The sequence below is a fragment of the Folsomia candida genome, unplaced genomic scaffold (assembly GCF_002217175.1).
Source record: "Folsomia candida strain VU population unplaced genomic scaffold, ASM221717v1 Fcan01_Sc029, whole genome shotgun sequence".
Lineage (NCBI taxonomy): Eukaryota > Metazoa > Arthropoda > Collembola > Entomobryomorpha > Isotomidae > Folsomia > Folsomia candida.
Window position 1 is genome coordinate 1,597,802 of NW_019091221.1, and position 20,564 is coordinate 1,618,365.

Below are 20,564 nucleotides of genomic sequence, written 5' to 3' on the forward strand. Positions count from 1 at the left end.
GCAAGGGTCCACGGTCAAGAGGACGAACACCGCAATAGGAGTAAGGAGAACCGTAAGTTCCGCCAGTTGTAGAAATAGTGACATCAATTTAGCTTCAAAAGATGGTTTGATGTATTCCCCACCTAAGAATGATTATAGAAATTGCCCATAAAATTATGATCCTAGAAATGCGGATTGGTATACCTTTGAGCAGTTCCTTTTCGTAGTTTAGAATAGAGTTGATCAGTTGTATTGGTGCAATATCCAAATCCAGATTCCATCCGGTAGTAATCAAAACTATGTAACAGATAAGGAAAGGGAATCCCTGTAACCTTTTCAAAACTGTGAGACCACCGAAGAAGTAGTGGTAGCACATAATGAGAAGGTATACCGGTGCCAAGATCGACTGTAATTGGGATAGCTTCACTCGCCGACGTGACTTTATCAACGCGAGTTTTCCTGACTCGAATTAACAAGGGAAGAAACTCGGTGGAATACATTTTTGGGTAAGGATATCGGTTATATCAAAGACTTCCAATTTTTTGGCTTAATTGTGCTCTTGTAAAAGTTTTGAAATTTAAGTTGGAACAAATTTTATTGGACAGTTCGATTCAGATTCAATTCTGACTGGATAATGGTTATCTGAAGTCATATATAATGAGTAAATTTATATATATACAGTCAAATCGGCATCAGCAGGATATGGCATGATTAATTAATTTATCAACATAACGAACAATATTTGTTTAACATAAATAAATAATATTCTTGAAGTGATATAAAGGAATTATTCAGGTAGATATGTACTTATTTTCAGTGTGGGGAAACATGTCAACGTAATTACGTAATTAATTATATTTCTTCCACGACACCTTAAAGAATTTTGAAATATTAATGACTTCAATCTTTGTCTTTATTTCAAAATGACCAAACTTAAAATTATGATAACTATCATGAAGCAATTCCAAACTTAATGCTCAAATCCTTCAAAAGCAATGCCTTCAATTTCTTCATTATTGAATCTTTTGCATGCGGAAATAAATCCAACATTTCCACGTATAGCCGAGCCTGAAGTAATTGTTCACCAGCGGTAGGTACATCGGTTAAAATGTTGAAGTCCACATCTCTCAATGATGGCATTGTTGCACATTTATCTTCTCCCGGAAGAAATGCCGCCACAGACGACAACTCGTGCATACGATTGGAAATGTGGAAGATCACCAGTACTGGGAAACATACGTTGTAATCGATCGGTCCAAAATTTCCGAAATTTATTTCAAATACACTCTTTTCAAACACATGGTTACTGAGGAGAATGAATCTTTTCATGACGGGAAATATTGGAAATTTCCATTCCATCTCTTTTTCCTCACCCTTCCAAGACGTAATAATAATAAGGTCTTGTAACGTTGAGGAATGTTTCTTCAACAATTTGTAGAAAATTGTTGGAAGTTCGTCCACCCTATCGTCAATTTTAAGGTAAGGCCTAAAGAAAAGTTTATTTAGACTAGCGGGAATTTCAAGGAGACATTCCATCCGGACAGAGTTGCATTCGCCGATCAATAACAGGGACATGAGGGATCTGAAATTATTAGGAAAACAGTGAGTATTCTTTGTGTATTTAAATTCTGGCTTCTCAGACAGATATGTAGGAACAAATGATAAAAGAGATACAGGCAGCATTTAGGCTCTGGCCAAAATAACAAATTGTGTTGTTATACAACCCAACGTGTATTTAGATATCTACATATATAGCTGCCATGACCACTTGTGATAATTAATCAAGATAAATAAATTCACAATGTGGCCTTCAAAATTCAAATTATCGCTATGATCGTTACATATAATTTGATTTTTGAAGCGGCGAATTCATAAATTAAAAATTGTATACAATTTTTTGGTAAATTAAATTATTAGATACATTATTTAGATATATCTACATAAATTCATCTACTTCATAACTGAATTGCAACATTCATCTACATAAAAATATTAAAATTTTATTATTTTAAGCCTTACCGCGGCAATCCCCATCTTTGAAATTTGGTGCAAATACTCGCAACGTGTTTGGAGGTGTTTTAAATTTGGGAACCTTAATATGTATTAATAATTAATATGGATGCCCTTAATATGTAAGAAGTCCAAGCGGACAAAGTTTAAACGTGGTCATGTCAAGTTGTGCCTGCATGATATTATGATTGAATGTAATTTACTAACACTCGAAGAGAGAAGGGATCTATTTCTGCTAAAACATGCGTACTGTTATATATTCGATCCTAAAAAAGAATCTCGGCAAGGTCGCAGCTGGCCCTTACTGCCAGTTAGCGTCTGTAATACCAAGTTCGCGCAGAATAGTATAAACTATAGAGCTATAAAAATATGGAATACACTTCCGAGAAGCTGGTCAAAGGATGGTCTGTCCTACAGTAAATTTGTCGAGATGTGCAAGGATATGTTAGTTGCTAAAAGAGATAATTATTATGTATATATTTAACTTTTCCTCCACTTATTCTTAATCTTTCCTATCAGATTATTTACTAATGTGGTGTCACAGCTTGTAAACCAGTTTAATCAACTGAATGTGAATGACACTTGAATAAAAGCAAATTGAATTGAATTGAATTGAATTGGAACGATGTTGTAATAGTTTGAACAAATTGTTCAACAGATTTATCCCCAGAATCCCAATTTTCTAAATCCTCTGTCTTTAAGCTTGTCAATTTAGGGAAAATGGTTCCTTTCAAAGCAACAAAATCCCTAACATGTGCAAATTCAAAGCTCAGTTTCTCCAAAGTCGTGGACGAAGCTAGGACAAGCATTTTACAAAATTTCCGTTGTGATGAAAATACTTCATCGCAAGGGCACAGGACATTAATCGATTTAAGCGTTGTGGTTGGCGGAAGTATGGAGAAATCGAATTTAAGCGGATAATATTCGCTACGATTTGGAATCTTGAGATTCATCTTGACCGGGTTGAAGTTTAATTTTGGAACAATTTTTGATCTAAACCAAGCCTTAACATCGTCACCGTCGTCCTCCTCGGGATATAGCAATATGTCGATCTTTGACCTGCTTTTGAGAACCGGGGTTGCCCCATAATTCCAAGATCGTGAGACTAATCGACACTTTTTGATGTATTTTGTTACAAGGAAGTTGCAAATGTGACCGATCACCTAGAAATTAAGGATAAAATTAGAAAAATTCAAAACACTAGTGAAATATTATTACATCAGAAATAAGGAATGGTTCAGTGTTGGTGATGAGAGGTTCATCTTGGGTTGCGGTGGAAGCAACCTGCTTAAAAATTTGGCAATATATATATTTAGATTAATTTTTAAAATATAGCAAATAATAATATATAATCTACCTCCGAAATGGTGCCAGCATCCTCCAACATGTTGCTAATAGGTGTGACTAAGAGATGAGATAATAACCTGATCTGAAACTGTTTTACTCACTACTAATTTATCATTCCTTGTGTTAATGTGAATAGAATATATTTCAGATCCAGAGATTTCCATACGAAGCACTCGGCCATATCTAAAATCAACACCCATGTCAGCAATCAAGTTCGTTTGAAGCAGGTTTGTTCAACCGAATGCATGACATCATCTAGGCAGGAAATCGGCACCAGATAATGCGTATTTTGCAAAGTTTTGCATAATCATTCCAATACTCACTGCAAATCACTCTTAGTCAATTCAAATTATTGTGGTACTTATGAAGAATACTTTCTATTTAAGTTTTTCTTCAATAATTATTTACTCAATAAATTCAAAAGATTTTAAGGAAGTTTAACGAGAGCCAATGTCTCCCCCATATATACAAAATGCCGGTGTAAGTAGCCATAGAAAAAAATTATTTGGTTAAGTAGTTAATTAGGCAAGTATTACATATTTCCCACCCAAAAGACTTTTTCCTGATGGGAAATTGGAAAAAGCGGGAAAAAGTAGGAAAAATTACCGCCACCTAGCGTATGTCGAATAACAACTAACGTTTTTCCAACTTTTTCCCACTGTCCGGTAAAAAGTTGCTTATACCACTTGTAACACTGGATTGAGCAAGTATACTTACATCTTTAATATTACATGATATATAGATTAAAGTTGTGTATTTAGTTTGTGCCTCGTAAAGGGATCGAAGATGAGAATGGGATTGGAAAATTTTGAAGACATGTTTCATATCATTCAGCCGTGTACCAATTATGGGGAGTTGATAGTGCTAAATTGATGTGTATACTCCTCGAGAATAATATGTGCTGGTTAATTTTATGCCGGAACGGATTACTTGATAATTAGGATCTGTGTTAATTAATGCTAATTTCATAAATATATCATAACTAAATACACTCTTTTCCTATGTATTCCATGGAGCAGTTATATACCCGCAGTTGGGGAGTCATGCTAATCCATGTAACCATTCAATTGAATTGTATTTACATAAGTGCAGAATCCATGCAAGCCGATTTACAGTGCTGGTCATAAGTCTCTGTACCCCCAAAAAACGTCTTTATTTGCACATATGTCGAGATAATAATTTGCAAATTTGCAGGGTGTTAGCCCAGAAAGATTAATTAAGAATGCCGTTCCCGATTTTGAAAAATTTTAAAAAGGTCAAAGGTCAAAATTTTTTACCTAAAAGCTCATTTTCCAACTTCTTCAGTGATTTTTTTCCTTGGTGGTTTTATTTTTGTGTTCATAGCCCAACTCATCCTGAACAGTTTGATATCTTGATCACTTCTCTACGATTTTTTTGAACAAAGCTAGAAATTTTTGAAAAAGTTGAATTTTGAAAAGTTTAACATTACGCTTATGGGAGATCGATGAAAAATCCTCAGTAGAATACAGATTGTAAATATTTCGTAAGTGATACATATGTAGTATATAATAACCATTTCCAAGGATGACATATTTCTTGGAAAATATGAAAAGAGATTTACTTTAGTATGCTTGGCATAAGAAATCTAGGTACTAGACTATTCTGCTAATTAATTCTGATTAGAAAAACGTATAATATATATTTCTTGGATATTATGAATATGTACTATTACTTAGCATTTAAATATAAAAATTGAATCAATATGAAAAGTAAACCATGCTCAATAAGTATTTGCTACAACTAAATAGTTACTATTTGATACCTTCCTTGTGCAAATTAGTTTCATTAATTTAGCAATGAAAGAATATACAAATAAATAAACATTTTCAATTTTTTATAGCCACGTAATTATTTATGAAAAAGTGATCTGCACAAATAATTTTCTAGTTGATAAGCGAAATTATGTTTTTATTGGAAAAAAATATGTTTTTGGAAAAATCGATGCGTCAAATTATAACCTGATCATAGTCTAGTGAATATAAGTAGATTTAAAAATAAAATAAATTTTCGACTAAATTCGTGAAAAGGTTGAAATATTTATAACTTTTGGTCGTCTTTTGGTGTTTGGTGAAATAAATATAGCACGATACCCAAACTCGCCCACATACATTTTCGTTTTGTCCTAGACGTGCAACTTTTTAAGGTGAATGCTTGTTACAATTTTAAGACACACCATTGCTGACAATTTCCCTGCGTGTAGATATATTGGACCCTTTTTTACTAACAAGTATTTTTAATCTATCAGAAATGTGACCATTTATTCTTTCCTAAGCCTACTGAAGGTTGGATGACCTTTTCATCACAGTTAAATATGGTATGGCTATGCAGAACCAAGTTAAATCTTAGAATCAAAATTCCAACCTTTTTAGGGTTATTGGCATACCGTCTTGTAAATGCTTGCCACTTAATACGATTCTATTTTTTGGAATAAATCCTGTAAAAATGTATAACCTACCACGTCTTAACCCCTTACATACCACAAAATTTTCCATGAATCATTATTCAGACAGATTTGGACCCTTAATGTTCACAATTTGCTCTACCTACGTCTTGTGGTGAAATTATTTCTGTGCTAGTTAATTTGCACAAGTGCATGTTACGGAATTAAAATTGCGATAAATTAATTTATTTTCTGACCAGTGAAATTTTATAGATTTAATTGAACCTTAAAATTCGATTAAATCATTGAACAATGAATCCATACAAAATAATAGCAGAGCAGGAGAAAAGTATTAAAAAACTTAATAAAGTCATTCTTAGGCAAAATGTGCAAAATATTTTTAAAGATACTATTTCCAATTTCATTGTCAGACTACGTGATAACAACGAGGCTATCAATCGTGGTGAGTTTAACGGGTATAAAAAATATTGGGGGTATTCATGTCACCATCGTAACCTGTGGGAAACGTAATAAATTCTGTGGGGGTGGGGGAACAGACTTCAGTTGAAGTTTATGACATGTGCTGTTTATTACTGCCAAGGTAGAATAAACTTGTCAAAACTCGTTTAAACCATGGGATAAACTTAACAAGGCATAAATTGGTGAATTCCAGTGGTTTTAACCACTGGAATTTTGAAAAGTGGCATTCATGAAACCCTCGTCGCGACAACGTGAATACCCCCAATCAGATTTACACCATATATTTAATGAAATGCAACCCTATCGGCCGCTTCGAATTTCCTTGGAGCGGAGAATAAAAATATATTCCAGGAGATTTAGAAATCCTCAAATTTCCTAGGACTGGGAATATGTACAACTCTGGCAGACTAACGTTGCTGTCCTGCACTTGCACTACTCAAGTTTGTCATGATTTTTACATTTAAAAAATTGTAAAAATTGTACAAAACTTACCAGGCAAAAGTTATAATGGGGGTATTCACGTCACATCGTAAACACTCACACCCCTATGGAGTATTTATAAAGTTTTTCTAAATTTTAAAACAAATTTTTGGCCATTATTTAAGTCTAAAAAAGCATGATAATTTGCATAGTTACGGACGAAATTTTGTCAACCCTCGACTCCACCGTGGAACAAGATGGTGCCCTCGTGATGCAAAAAGTTGTACGGAGTGCGAAAAAATTTTGTTGCGAAACGGCCGTTCCTTTCTGCCTCCAAGACAACGAGGATGAGGTTACACCTGTTCAGCAAGAAAATGATGATGTAGATCACCATAATTATGACTCAGGTAGGCTGGAATATTAGGAATAATATTAGAATATTATTAGCTAATTAATTAATAATAATTATCTAGATCAAACTCTGCCAATACGATGCAAATCTGGTACAAACCACAAGCAACAGGAGGGAATTGGGGCATCACAAACAAAAGTTATTTCCGATCAATCGGTGAGTCAAATTATAATTGAAATTTAACTAAAACGTTACGTTAATTAGAATTTTTGCAATATCGCAAAAAGGGTATTCACTAGTTAGTACTTTAAAAATTCGCATGTCTTTATGAAAATTTCCCAACTTTTTTTCTAAAACTAGAAACTATACGAGTATGTGCGAAATTTTAAACAAACATTTTGCAAGCATTATGAATACGTAGAAATTTGTTTAACACCGAATCAATTATCAATTCAATTAAAATACAATTTTACCCCTTAATTAAACATTTCCCAATTTTTTCCCCACCAGATCATCCACTCGATTCTGGCCTTTCTTCCAACCTTCCAACTCCTGACCTCATCTCGTGCACCAGAGTAAACTCCCAGTGGGAGAATACCGCTCGAAAACATCTCCTCGCTCGTACAACCGTCTCACTGGACATCGACACCTTAAAATCCTACCTTGCCACGATGCATACCCGATCCCAGTCCCACTCCCGGGTGAAAATCACACTTGCCAAAGATCCCACCAAAATATTACGAGGTGTCAAACATCTCTCTCAATTTGAAGAATTCGCAACCCAAAACTCGTCTCATGTCAGGCACCTCTCGATCGACTGGTGGCTAAACGGGGGACAATCCGTGTCCCGCAAATTTTTCGCAATTCTCAAAAACCTCAAGAAACTCACATCCCTCGAACTCCGACCGTTCATTCAGCTCAATGGGAAACAGTTGGAATTTTCCGGTGGCGAAATTGATGGCGCCATCCCGTCCAATTTTTACTTTTCAAAAATCAAAAAATTAGTCATTATAGGCGCCAAGTTTGGCACGAGTGATGAAACCCTGTTAAAGAAATTTATTCCGAAAATCCTCCCCCATTTCCCCAACGTGGGCAGCATCTCGCTAAAAAATGTGAGACTACGGGCCCGCGATTCGGAGTGGATTTGCGAAACAGCAAATTTTTTTAACACCCTGCATTTCGCGGATGGCTATTCACTCGAGCAATTTGCGAAATCTGTTCCCCCAACGGAGATTAAGATTCGACCAAGTATTACACGGTTGGGGTTGAATTATTACGAAATTTCAAGCCACGGGGTAGAATTGGTGAAAAGATTGGCACAAAATTTGGAACATTTGCACCTCCACGGGATCAAAGTTGCCCGAGTGGGGAGCATTAGGAGAATCTGTTTGCCAAATTTGGCGAAATTAAAACTATTAAAGATTTCGATAAACCCGTACTGCAAAAATGCGCACGGAGTAACACCAGGTATCGGGTTCATATCATCTCCATCTGGCGGGAAAAGTAGCACCGTTGTAGGAATTGATTACAAGAATCAGTTACCTGTCATAGAAAAATTAGCGATTGTGCGAGATCTTGAGTGTGAAGAGGGTAAAGATGAAATTATGTTGAACGATGGCATTTTCTTTGACGCAGTCGCACAAATGATGAATGAAGGTATTTTTGTGAGAAAAAGTATTTCACCGTGTAAGACGCTGAGATGGCTCGAGATTCCGGGTCCGATAGAAGGGCAGAAGGTTAAAAGGAATTTGAGCGAGGAGTGCGATTGTGGGGATGATTTTGAAGGAATATGTGACTGTGAGGAGGGAGAAGATGTGGCAAAGTTTTTTGACAGGGTGAGAAAAAGTTTTCCCATGGTGCAGTTTTAGACGATGGTGAGAGCAGTGTTGTATATTTCTAATCTGAAAAACTTTTTCCCGCCGGGAAAAATTTCTGCTACCTATGGTATGGACATTAAAAAGACAATTTTTGATTAGTTTGTAAATTTTGAAGGTCCAAATCTCCCCCATTTCTAGTCCGATTTTCTAAACTTAAAATTTTTTGAAAGCCATTTATTTGACCCGTGGTGTAAATGAGGGGGAATGAAATGTGGGAGATTAAAAATGGGGAATGAACTGGTCGGACACAGGGTGAGAGAGCGGAGAGATTTTGCAAGTTTTTAGATATTTAAATATTATTCGTGTTACGCAAGTACTAATTATTATTCACAAGAGTTATTTACTTATATTGAGAAAGTGATTTAAGTTACAATTTTGCATATTATTTTTAATCTGCTAGTGAATTTCGCAAGAATCTGGAATTAATTTAAATAAAGTAGAATAAATTTGTAGGATCATTTGTTTTTCAAATTAATAAAATTTATACATAATCGATTGGGTTTAAATTGTGAACATGATGATTGTATCATATTTTGTATTTTAGCTTAAAGTTTCAAGTAGGCGAGCAACAATTTACCGTAAAGTAATGCTAAGCATTTAAAATATACAATTTCGCAAGAATCTTTAATTAATTTAAATAAAGGAGAATAAATTTGTAGGATTATTTGTTTTTCGAATTAATCAAATTTATTCATAAGCGATTGCATTTATATTTTCAATATTATAATATTTATTTTATATTTTAGATAAAAGTTTCAAGTAAAATATATCTCCAGAATTTTATGAAGGTCACGGGCAAGCAGGAACTGGGCAAGGGCAGACGGGTTCATGGTCACAGTATCCCAAATTTTCGCAAAATACGAGATTGGACGGACAGACGAATACATTATGCTGATAACCGACACCAAGGAAAACACAACTGTGGAACATGTTGCACATACAGGGATCTCGAAATGTTCCTTCTGCTGTGCAAACAAAGTCCGAAGATGGTACAGTGGTAGTTGTCGGCGTGGTTGTGGTCGGATTAGTTGTTGTGAGGGTGGTTGTGGTGGGTGTTGTGGTTGTGGGGGTAGTTGTTGTGGGTGTTGTAGTCGTGGAGGTAGTTGTAGTTGGTCTTGTAGTCGTGGAGGTAGTTGTAGTTGGTCTTGTAGTCGTGGAGGTAGTTGTAGTTGGTCTTGTAGTCGTGGAGGTAGTTGTAGTTGGTCTTGTCGTCGTCGTCGGAGTAAATGTTGGATGTTCAATTTCACGGTTCACGCGAAATACAAATTTTCCTGCTTCATTTATATTAGACCTCGCAACTAAACTTGTAGAGTTGATGGAACACGAAGTTGGCAAAGGGTAAAACAGCCCACCCGACCCTCCACTTATTCCCGCAAAACAGTACAAACCGGGATCTGTATTAGAGCAAGTTTGCCATAAGTGGTATTCCAGCCGTTCATAGTACATGATCGCATACGTCTCACCACCTGCTCCAATGGCAAGTACTAGTTGAAATGTATTGAGCATTGTATTACACCTCCTATACGGAGGGACACGAAGCCATGTCGCGATAACTAGATGTGTCAAAGCTTGTCCAAAGTCTGAGAAACCTTTGCGAATTTCGCTTTGCGCTTTAAGTAGTAGTTGTGGGTCTTGTGTCCGTCTGAAACATACATCGCCGGCTAACCCACTTCCAGGTTCCATACCATGGTGGTTGTGTGCACTGTAGATTGAGATGAGAGGTATAGTCCATGTTCCGCATGTAGCACTAGTACTAGGATTACTGGTTCCTGTATATAAAATAGTTTCAGACAAATTTGCGTTATAACGTTTATGGGGATCAAATTAGTATAGGCTGAATAAGTATAATTTATTAGTATAATTTCGAAAACTAGAATTTTTAGCCCGAGTCAGCGTTTATGTAGCCGTCAAGACCGTCTGTCCATCTAACAATACCGGCCGTGGTAAATTGGTAAAAGGACGGACCAAACTCTAACCATGCGAGGCCGCGAAGTGTTTATCTCCGATCTTGATGGGACTAATTTTTTTTTGATCACCTCAAAAAATAAGCCGACGCATAATTTTGCGTTTTCGATAATACTCAAATTTGAACATGTGGCGGGAATTTCAAACTTTTTTCAGCCGAAATCCCGGATTTTAAAATCCTCAGAACTTTTTAGTTTTGGCGCGAATTAAAAAATCCAAAAATATGTATGTTCAGAATTACTTCCTTGAACTTGAAAAAATACTAGTTTTCGGAATTTTTGAAAATTTGACTTTTTGTGTAGGGTTTGATTTTCGAAAAATTGCAAAACTATTGAAACTTATATTTTTATAAAGTTTGGGCAACTCATCCTGAGCATTTTGATGTTTCGTGCGCCTTTGTGCGATTTTTTTTGCGCCCGTAATAATTTTTTAAAAAGTACAGTTTTGAAAAGTTATAACATTGTGCTTATGGGGAAAAGTTCCAAAACTGTACTTTAAAAAAAATCACTGTAGGCGCAAAAAAATCGCACAGAGGCGAACTATACATCAAAATGCTCAGGATGAGTTGCCCAAACTTTATAAAAATATAAACGTCAAGAAAAAAATTTTCTAGGGGTAGGTAATTTTTGGGGTCGGAGGTAAAAAAAATCGTGATCTTTGACCTTTTTAAGTTTTCTTAAAAATCATATAGTGACCTCCCCACAAATGTATTCAGGTATGCATGTTCAAAATTTCAAGTATCTACCTTTTTCCTTTATCGAGATAAATGGAATAGAAAAAGGTGCCTTCTTCACTTACACTGACTGTATTTACACAACAATTAATTTGTAATGCTATATTTATGATCGGAAATACAATATTAAGGCTTTATGAAAGACATCGAATATGTATTTTTATATGGAATATATTTAAAAGTAAATGGATAAAGATACAAATATTTACGTACCACTTCCAAATGAAAACATTCCATTGTTATTCAAAAAGATTGAGGTGTAATTTTGGTTAAGAAATGATACAGCTCTTCCTACTGTCCACAAGGGCGTATTTTCAGAATCGTAGTGGTTAACCACGCAAGAATCCCCATTTGCCATTCCATGAGAAAAGAAATCACTCAGTTCCACTCCTCCAGTGTTGGTTAATGCTAAACAAAAAATTAAACTTGAAATATAGAAATTCTCCATCTATTTAATTTTTAGTGTTTCTCAATTTAAGCTAGGATCGCAAATAAAATTGTGTATAATTGCTCTTATGTTTATATACACTGGCTTAAATTGTTTTTATTGTGTCAAGTATCAATCCATCACAGATATGAAGTAGAAATTTGTACATGGACGCAAATTAATTCGTCAAACTTGACGTTATTTTCGACGCATTGCGGGGCAAGTTAGTAAACACTTATAAATAACTTTTATAAATTGGTATGGAAGCTGGACACGTACCACTCACTTCCCACCCCTTCGTCATTTCCCTTCCATGATAACGTTCCATCCATCATTTCCCTCCCGTGATAATTTTTATTATATAACTAACACGTAAATTAAGTAAATGTGTGTATCTTGGTCACCTCATCAGTGAGGTTTAATGTTCAAGTTTGAGTCATGACATGATAAAATGTCAAATGGCGATATAAATAACTATAATAAAAGAATTGGATAAAGTTTTGCTTAATCCATTTAGACATGAGTAGATACCTGGATTTTCCAACGAAGAGAAATTCTCCGAATTCAGTGGAATGTTTTAAAGTCTGGAATTTTGATCAATCGATCTTGAACAGATACTGATTAACAGTATTACTTAATCTATTTATGTAAGCATGTACAACCTGTTCAATCAATCACAAAATAATTCTACGAAATTTGTCGTTATCTAATAATGTCAGAATAGTTAATCGGTTTGCCAGTCATACATAAATTTGTGCGACTTTGATATTATCAGTTGGTATTGATTAATAGCATGATTATGGGCAGTGTTGCATATTTCCCACCCACAAGACATTTTCCCTGGGCAGGTGGGAAGAAGTGGGAAAAATTGGGATTTACCGTCCAAATCTCATCACTTGGAAATGTAGTTGGTCGAATACTTACATCCTTAGAGTCTTCAGGCCTCCTTAAGGAGAACTCTTTCCCACCAATGTATCCCTTATTTGTCAAAAACGCCGGTTTAAGTAAATATAGAACAATGTATCAGATTAAGTAGTAAATCAGCATTAAGTATTTTCAACAATACCCTCATTTTCAAACCTGAATTTGAACTCATTTTATTGCATAATGTAACATGTATGTATTGAATTTATAGTTCAATCACTCCTTGGCTTCTTTATCTTAATCATTTTAACACTCATAGTACAAATTTCGACAGAAAAACAAACCGCTGCTAGGACTATGAAACCTGCCCAAATTATAAACACTGTTTGAATACTTTCGCCCAGTTTTACGCCACTAATTCCAAACCTAATTCTGCCCTCTTGTAACATCTTCCCCCTGATTATTATCGTTTTCCCGAACCGTTTCTTAAATTCGTTTAGTGCAAGAAACTGGTTAAGTTTTTCATAAATCCCAACCTCGATTAAAGCAACGAAACTTTTTACTACGGAGGAACCTCGCGTAGTTTCAAACTCCCAACCGAACGGTTTTCCCAGAATGGGAGTTTGCTTGGAAATATGGTTAAATTTTATCCATGGGTAGTTTCTTTGAAGGTATGAGAGATGTCGGAGTAGATCTCCTCTTTCTGAGATGAGGGCGGATTTACTACAGGCCACAATCTCTTCTTCTATGGCGGAGTTGACCTCGGTATCTGGCAAAAGCGAGTATCGGCCTCTGGCTGAATAGATAAATTTCAAATTAGAATCACTGACTAAAAATTAGGATTAAATTAAGTGTTTCCTCTTACGCGCATAATTTTCATACCCTCTCGGATAAAATCTCTTCTCCGTGTCCATCATATAGTACAAGACTTCCTTAACCCAACCCGGCGTTTGATCCCGTGCCGTCATAAAACTCGTAAATATATTTTGCAACTCATAAAAGTGTAGACACTTCGGAACAACTACATTATTTACAGTTGGTTTTGAAAGCAAGTTGTAACAGTTCGGGGTAAGTTGAGAAAAATTTGAATTTTGCGCCTGTATAATGTGAGCATAGTAGAGAGAAGAGTATCGAGATTCTAGCATTTGTCCATCCGTTAGTTGGCTTCCAGTCGGAATTGGAATCTTGCCAGAGCATGTAATCGTTTCAAAATTGTTCGGAACCTCCTTTAAAAGGGGGGAATTTAAACTTGTTATGGCTAATCCGATATAGCACTGGACCAAAATTGTTGAACAGATTGCCCACACTCTGCCATTTATGCGGAATGGGTTGGATTCTTCGAGGGCTGGAGGGACGGGAGTGTATTGGCCGAGGATGGTCCCAAAGTAGAAGAAGTATGGGTCGAATCTAAGGTTATGGCGCAAGTTTAGAAAAAATATATCAGCTGATCATTTGGGTGAAATTACGGACACCTTGAACACGGCGCTCAATACCTTTTAATTCCTAGTAATTCCCGGACATAGAAATCAGTTAGCAAAGCAATCATCCCGAATCCGACGAGAACCCCGATCCAGACCCAAGTTTGAAACGGCGCCGAGTAAAATGAGAAGGTAACCCGATCCTTGGAGAAACAAGTGAGAAAATTATACATTGAAACTCCCGTAATGACAATTGAAGGTTTGTCCAAATCATTGCCGAACCAATAGCGTTTTTGAAACCTGATATATCATTAGTATAATTCATGATTAATATAATTCACGATTTTGTAATAAAAAAACACATCAAATTTCTGTATTTGGCGGGATTTACCTAATTCTCGGGATTGAACAAACCATATCGCTCCGTCTCGCATTGCACTCTGCGTCCCTTGCTGGTTGCACTTTCGACTTCTTCGAGCTTCGATTGTGCAGCGTCGCATTTATTTTCCGAGTTATGGTGTACACGATGTAGTCAAATATTTCCAAAGTTTCGAACGGATTGCTGTTTTCTGTTCCGAACTTTGTCAACATTTGTTTCTCAGTGTACTGTTTCAAGTCTTTACGATCATAATACCAGTCTTTCGGCGGGCGAATGTTTCTGAGAATGGCGGCCAAATTCAAAACATTAGGAGGAGACATGCACTTATAATTTTGAATTTTCACAAGCCAACAAATAACTTCTTGAGTGAAAAGTTGTTTTCGGATCTTAAGTATCACGGCTAGTTGAGGTAATTTGCTTCTAAGATTATGAAGCATTTTACTCTCATAATTCGGTACTATATTTGGAATTACAACTGTATAAAGATTTTCAGGATTTCGTAACTCTGCCAACTTAGCAGATGGGTTTGTTTCCGAAATGGAAAAGTATGTCGACACTACAGTCTTGATCAAGTTGGTTAAATTAATCAATGAAGCCGAATTGTGCAAGTCGATATGTAAGATTAGAAGCCAACAGAGCTTTTCACGGAAGCGTGACCAATCCCGGAATGAGTTATAAGTTTCTTGATGGCCAAAATTTGTCATAAATTCGTCACTGTTTTCAAGCTCGAAAGTCGACAATGTAGTCGGCATCGTTGCACTTTTAGTTGCTTCCCAATTTAATAATGCACTCGTTTTAATAATGCAATGATGGGGAGAACAATCAGGAATTAAGGATGGTATATCAGTCATACTAAATACTAGGAGGGCGTTTATGAAGATACAGAGTGAATATCTCGCGATATTCCAGACAAACATTTTAAAGTGAATATTTCCTAAGAAAAGAAGGCACGAAGACGGACTATATTTTTTTTTAAATCTCTTCCGACGAAATAGTAGCTGCTGTAATGTACTAAATACAAATTCGACATCGCTACGACGTTTACTCAAGGAACTTGTACATATATTTCTCAAGCGGATGTTCAGAGATATAATAAGAATTATATTTTTCAGTAAAACTTTGCCTACTTACTTGTTTCTCCATTCTTATCAATTAAATATTTCAGTAAAAACTTTTTCCCTGTATCCGGTCGACTTGGGTAATATCTCTTATGAACGGACAAAAATGTTGCGAAAATAAGCACAAGTGGTGATTCATTTCCCAATAAGTGGTTATGTTTATATCTACACATATTAGAGTAAGATCACCAGATATAAAAAACTAATGTAAACTTAAAACTAAAGTAAAGGTATCTTTAAGTATATCTCTAGCGAATATGCAAGTACTGAGATAAATTTGAAACTGTAATGTATGAAGAATGTGGACAATAAAAAATTAATTCACCACGAATTATTAATGCTACCGCAATATTGATATCTGTGACTGGGTTAGGTTGCAATGAGAAATATTCTGGGCATGTTATCAGTTCATGGTTAAAGTGCTTATCACTTACTCAATGGATTGAACTAAATATGTTATAATTTTTTTATCATTTCTTAAGTTTAGAAAATAATAATGGTATACTATTATCTATTATTACTAAAGTCTATTAATTATAATTAATGGTATTTTCATTCGCAATTTTTAATACGAAAACTTGTTGCTCTATTCACCTTAATGAATTAAATTTATAGTAAATTATACAATGCTAAATATTTTCCAAGTATCACTATCAAGTTGAAATCATACCGCAGGAAAACGTATCTTATGAGGGTAAATATGTAAATGTGACATTCATAATCCTTTTTAGGAAGGGATCCTTTTTTAAGAAAACCTTTTTAAAGTGTATTTAAAAATAGGTTGGGTAAAAGACTAGTTAATAAAACCAAACATAATTTAGGGGCTCGGGTACTTGTCACTTATCCCATCCCATCGGCGTCACAATTCTCCACAAAGACATTTATCCAAGTAGGGATAAATATTTTGTCAACATATTTCAAGTATTTAAAATTCTGTAATTTTGGATATATTTTTTTTTTTCCAAAAAATTTCAAACAATGCGCTCTCTTAATAATTTTTGCGTCATTACGACATCCATTCTCTTCATTTGCATGACCACCATTTCATCCACGAACGCTTTAATCGTTACGTTAACACAGGACTCAAATTTTAATGGTGAGTTAAAAAATATTTAGATTTATTTATTTTTAAGTAACATTATAAATATTTAACTTAAATATTTTTTTTAATTGAAGGAAATCGGATGTCTTTTGAAATCCCGGCAGGAACCTGTTCTGCCCTACCGGACGATTGGACCAACACCGTGACCTCGATGGGTCACTCGGATTGTGTGATAGCCTGCTTCAGTAGGAATTGTCAAGGGGTCTGTGTCGAATTTACGGGTCAGGCGAACGCAGACTTTTCCAATAGTGACAACAACGATAAGTTCAACTCGTTCCGGGGATGTTGAGAAATTTATGCATATTTTATTTTGTAATGATTTATTTTAGTTTGGTGGGTAATAAATGAGAATGTGGAATGTTAAAAATTTGCATTTAATTGTTAGCATATTAAAATGTAGGACGTATGGAATTCTTTAAAATTACAGATGAAGTATTTGACCATTACACTAAAAATAATGTGGTAATACATTTATTACCGTTGGTGACGATACATGACTAACAGAATAGTAGCAATCTGCAACTGCGGCGGTGATAGATTTTCGCCGTTGTTACGGCTGTGGTTATACTTTCTACTACAGCGGTAACAAATAGAGCCACCGCCACAGTCGTAGTGTCAATTTGCTACAGTTCCAATAGAGTCATAAATCGTCACCGCTGGCAATAAATGTATTACCACATTATTTTCAGTGTAGGTTGGTGTAGTCGTAAATGTGTATATAGGTTTGGTGTGGATTTTTCATTCACGTACATAAGCTAGCGTATTTCCTTTAGCGTAAACTTAATATTTTTATGCTGCGAGTTGAATGTCAATGCTCTTGTAAGAATTCGTCCCTGATGACCCCCAACTGTGACGTGTTTATTTATGTATACTTATCGGCGACAAGTTGTCGCGTCCTAGTGGTTCAGCTCGGGTTATAAAAAAACACATTAATCATACATACATTCTACATTTTTACCTTTTGCTTTGTTGGATTCTAATTTCGTTTAAAATGGTCTAATTTGTAAAAAATAAAGTGTTCCTATGTATCCAACCCGTCCACATGAAATCTTCTTACACATAAACTCATGATAGTACAGCAATTTTCACGCCACTTCCCTCGTACCACTTGGACTTTAAGTATTTAGAGAAAACTTTTCGGTCACAATTACTCGGAGAATTAATTTACCCTAACAATGGGGGGCAAGTCCAATCCAAATATTTTCGCAATTACTGCATCACTTCTCCTACTATGGGTAACCATTTCAACGACGAGTGCGCTAAGCATGACACTAACGCAGGATGGAAATTTTGGAGGTATGCAAATTCATATATTCAAGAAAAATCTTAAAGTCTTGAAAATTAAGTTTTGCACTGGTTAAATTTGTTAAATTCTATGTAGGAAATCGCCTCAACTTTGACATCCTTCCCGGCATATGTTACGTTTTGCCGGACAGCTGGACAAATACGGTCACCTCGATGGGTCACTCGGACTGCGTGATGGCCTGTCCGAATCGGAATTGTCAGGGTCAACTAAGCTGTGTCAGGTTTGATGGGGCTGGAAACCTCGATTTCAGCAATAATTATGATTTTAACGATAAGTTTAACTCTTTCATGGGATGTTGAATTTAAAGTTGGAACAATATTATTACTAATTATTATTATTGTTACTAGTAATTGTAAAGTTACAATGTGGATTAAATATTTCATTTATTGACCAACAATAAATTTCATTAAGTACAAAAAACATGTAGTTTAATTTCATAGATTTCTTACCAATGTATAAAATTAATTAAATCTTATTCAAAACAATCAATTAGTTTGTGAAATTTTATAATTTTACTAAAAAATGCAACTAACCTTATAGAATTTCCACGTCGTTCGTTTCTTATTTGAACATTAGTCATTTTTCGTCTTAAAATAATAATCTTTAAATTAGATATATTCCAATGTCGTAAATATTTGTATTTTAATTTCCCCATGTTGCTGTAACCTTTCTAAACACCAAGACATCTAACTGGCCATTAATGTGACTACTGCTCCCATTACTTGACCCCTTCCTCCCGGTAATGTCTACGGAGGCATAGAGCTTAAACCCGATCCGTTTCATGGCGTAGATTAAATGGCATACGAGCTGTTTGGCCGCGATGCTTTCCCCCTGTGCACTGGTACACCACGGACTTCCGTGTAATTCCAGCCCGGCAGCGCCATAGTAGACTCTGTCGGCACGTATCCCTGCCGGCCACGCGTTTTTCACCGTGGTCTTGAAAATGTCGACAAGTTGGGGATTCGAGGGATTGATAAGTCTACAGAAATTGATAATATTATAGTCACGTTATGAATTTAATAGGCGTGGATCTATGTACCACTGCTATGGTAACAATACCGATTACTAGATTCGGTATAGTAACCGTAGAAGTGGTAAATCTATAATTGTTTTTAATTTTTTTTAAATATTCCGCTAACCTAATTCTATCCCTCCGATTGAAACTGACGGCAAATGTTTCCACGTCTGGATCAGGCTTTGCAGTTTCGAAGAACATGGTATCCTTATCGTTCGTTTTGCGTGTAGGGTCAAAACTTTGTAAAAGCTGCCAACCCTGTGTCGCTAAGTGGAATAGGATTTCTGTAAGAAGTCTGAAAAACAGGGGACCACGTTTTTAAATTAGTAAAAAAAATTTCCTGCATATCAATTGACCAAAATTAAGGTTCTAATTTGTGCATAAAAATCAGCTTTACTTCTTCACTCTCGCTTTAATGCATATACCTTAATTAATGCATATTTTTTAAATAGCGAAATATTTAAATTCGCAATTATCATTAATTACCAATTATTAAATACTCAATCATTAACTCACGTTCTCGAAGCAACGCCATCACTTTGCTTTCCAAACCAGGGATTGCCATTCAAATTAAATTCGTGCGCACCATACGCGACAGCTTCGGATGATAACCCTTTCCCCTATCCCGTCCCGATTGCTTTGCGAACACAACTAATTAACTCCGGGGGAAGCGATGGGACTCCGTTGAGACGAATAATATGCGTCTTTGAAAACTGGATGGAACATATTCCATCGAAATTAGGGGAGGAACAATGTGCCATTTTTTATGTATTTATTTATTTATAATTAAATAAAGGCAGACCGAATTAATTTTGCGGGATTGCAACAAGTTTGCAATTCCTCAGCTGATTTTTTGTGCTGGGATTACACCATCCCGAGTAAAATATTTCGCTATGCTCAGCCTTTTATATGTTTGATTGGGCATTATACGCATCTTTTTTTTTGTTAGGGTGAGAAACTTGTTTTTTGTAGCGTATGCAGCACGCTTGACACGACAATGGGGATACTCATCTCAAAGTACGAGTTCTTGTCGAACACTTTATTTAACAAATTGCACTATTTCTATAGTAAGCACATGATCAGATGTCGTTATCAAATTATGTTAAAAATAAAATATATTTCGCACATGCCGTCCAACTTGTGCATCTCCATGTTAGTAATTTTAAACTTAAAGCTTATGATTCTAGGTTAAAAAATATCTTCATACGAATTTGTAACGAATTTCGAAAATTTCTATTTTGTGCGGAAATAAATACGTATGCAGGTATTTTCTATACAGTGTGGAATAATTTAGGACAGGGTGGCATCATGCTCTATAATGTTGACCCGATAAATTGTATAGTTAAATTTTTACACAGAAAGTTACGAATC

The 20,564-nt window shown here is 35.5% G+C and overlaps 5 protein-coding genes across 6 annotated transcripts; 2 read left to right on the forward strand and 3 right to left on the reverse strand.

Moving 5' to 3' along the window:
- Nucleotides 1–5,784: 5,784 nt before the first annotated feature.
- LOC118438987 lies at nt 5,785–9,437 on the forward strand. The gene is made up of 4 exons (XM_035859975.1): nt 5,785–6,200; nt 6,850–7,044; nt 7,111–7,205; nt 7,500–9,437. The coding sequence occupies exons 1-4, from the start codon at nt 6,050–6,052 to the stop codon at nt 7,566–7,568; spliced, it is 510 nt and encodes a 169-aa protein (XP_035715868.1). The 5' UTR covers nt 5,785–6,049; the 3' UTR covers nt 7,569–9,437.
- Nucleotides 9,438–9,655: 218 nt separating this feature from the next.
- Nucleotides 9,656–12,323, reverse strand: LOC118438974. The gene is made up of 3 exons (XM_035859956.1): nt 12,278–12,323; nt 11,778–11,972; nt 9,656–10,635 (listed from the first exon to the last, which is right to left on the reverse strand). The coding sequence occupies exons 1-3, from the start codon at nt 12,321–12,323 to the stop codon at nt 9,656–9,658; spliced, it is 1,221 nt and encodes a 406-aa protein (XP_035715849.1).
- Nucleotides 12,324–13,127: 804 nt separating this feature from the next.
- On the reverse strand, nt 13,128–14,972 carry LOC118438975. The gene is made up of 4 exons (XM_035859957.1): nt 14,665–14,972; nt 14,349–14,573; nt 13,721–14,262; nt 13,128–13,651 (listed from the first exon to the last, which is right to left on the reverse strand). The coding sequence occupies exons 1-4, from the start codon at nt 14,970–14,972 to the stop codon at nt 13,128–13,130; spliced, it is 1,599 nt and encodes a 532-aa protein (XP_035715850.1).
- A 1,643-nt stretch (nt 14,973–16,615) lies between these two features.
- LOC118439012 lies at nt 16,616–17,222 on the forward strand. The gene is made up of 2 exons (XM_035860018.1): nt 16,616–16,866; nt 16,947–17,222. The coding sequence occupies exons 1-2, from the start codon at nt 16,749–16,751 to the stop codon at nt 17,159–17,161; spliced, it is 333 nt and encodes a 110-aa protein (XP_035715911.1). The 5' UTR covers nt 16,616–16,748; the 3' UTR covers nt 17,162–17,222.
- A 1,403-nt stretch (nt 17,223–18,625) lies between these two features.
- Nucleotides 18,626–20,063, reverse strand: LOC118439000. 2 transcript variants are annotated; one of them, XM_035859999.1, is made up of 4 exons: nt 19,710–20,063; nt 19,318–19,488; nt 18,845–19,157; nt 18,626–18,765 (listed from the first exon to the last, which is right to left on the reverse strand). In XM_035859999.1, the coding sequence occupies exons 2-4, from the start codon at nt 19,392–19,394 to the stop codon at nt 18,751–18,753; spliced, it is 405 nt and encodes a 134-aa protein (XP_035715892.1). In that variant the 5' UTR covers nt 19,395–19,488; nt 19,710–20,063; the 3' UTR covers nt 18,626–18,750. The 2 variants fall into 2 exon arrangements, with proteins under 2 accessions (XP_035715892.1, XP_035715891.1); XM_035859998.1 differs by having other exon boundaries at nt 18,626–19,157.
- Nucleotides 20,064–20,564: the final 501 nt, after the last annotated feature.

Coding starts and splice junctions, on each gene's coding strand:
- LOC118438987 (XM_035859975.1), top strand. CDS start 6,050: ATGAATCCATACAAAATAATAGCAGAGCAGGAGAAAAGTATTAAAAAA. Junction 6,201..6,849: donor CAACGAGGCTATCAATCGTG/GTGAGTTTAACG, acceptor TAATTTGCATAG/TTACGGACGAAATTTTGTCA. Junction 7,206..7,499: donor AAGTTATTTCCGATCAATCG/GTGAGTCAAATT, acceptor TTTCCCCACCAG/ATCATCCACTCGATTCTGGC.
- LOC118438975 (XM_035859957.1), bottom strand. CDS start 14,972: ATGTCTCCTCCTAATGTTTTGAATTTGGCCGCCATTCTCAGAAACATT. Junction 14,574..14,664: donor TGTTCAATCCCGAGAATTAG/GTAAATCCCGCC, acceptor ATGATATATCAG/GTTTCAAAAACGCTATTGGT. Junction 14,263..14,348: donor GAATTACTAGGAATTAAAAG/GTATTGAGCGCC, acceptor CCATAACCTTAG/ATTCGACCCATACTTCTTCT.
- LOC118439012 (XM_035860018.1), top strand. CDS start 16,749: ATGCGCTCTCTTAATAATTTTTGCGTCATTACGACATCCATTCTCTTC. Junction 16,867..16,946: donor ACAGGACTCAAATTTTAATG/GTGAGTTAAAAA, acceptor TTTTAATTGAAG/GAAATCGGATGTCTTTTGAA.
- LOC118439000 (XM_035859998.1), bottom strand. CDS start 19,394: ATGTTCTTCGAAACTGCAAAGCCTGATCCAGACGTGGAAACATTTGCC. Junction 19,158..19,317: donor AATCGGAGGGATAGAATTAG/GTTAGCGGAATA, acceptor CAATTTCTGTAG/ACTTATCAATCCCTCGAATC.
- LOC118438974 (XM_035859956.1), bottom strand. CDS start 12,323: ATGGATGGAACGTTATCATGGAAGGGAAATGACGAAGGGGTGGGAA. Junction 11,973..12,277: donor AAATGACGAAGGGGTGGGAA/GTGAGTGGTACG, acceptor TTTTTTGTTTAG/CATTAACCAACACTGGAGGA. Junction 10,636..11,777: donor AATGTTTTCATTTGGAAGTG/GTACGTAAATAT, acceptor TTTTATATACAG/GAACCAGTAATCCTAGTACT.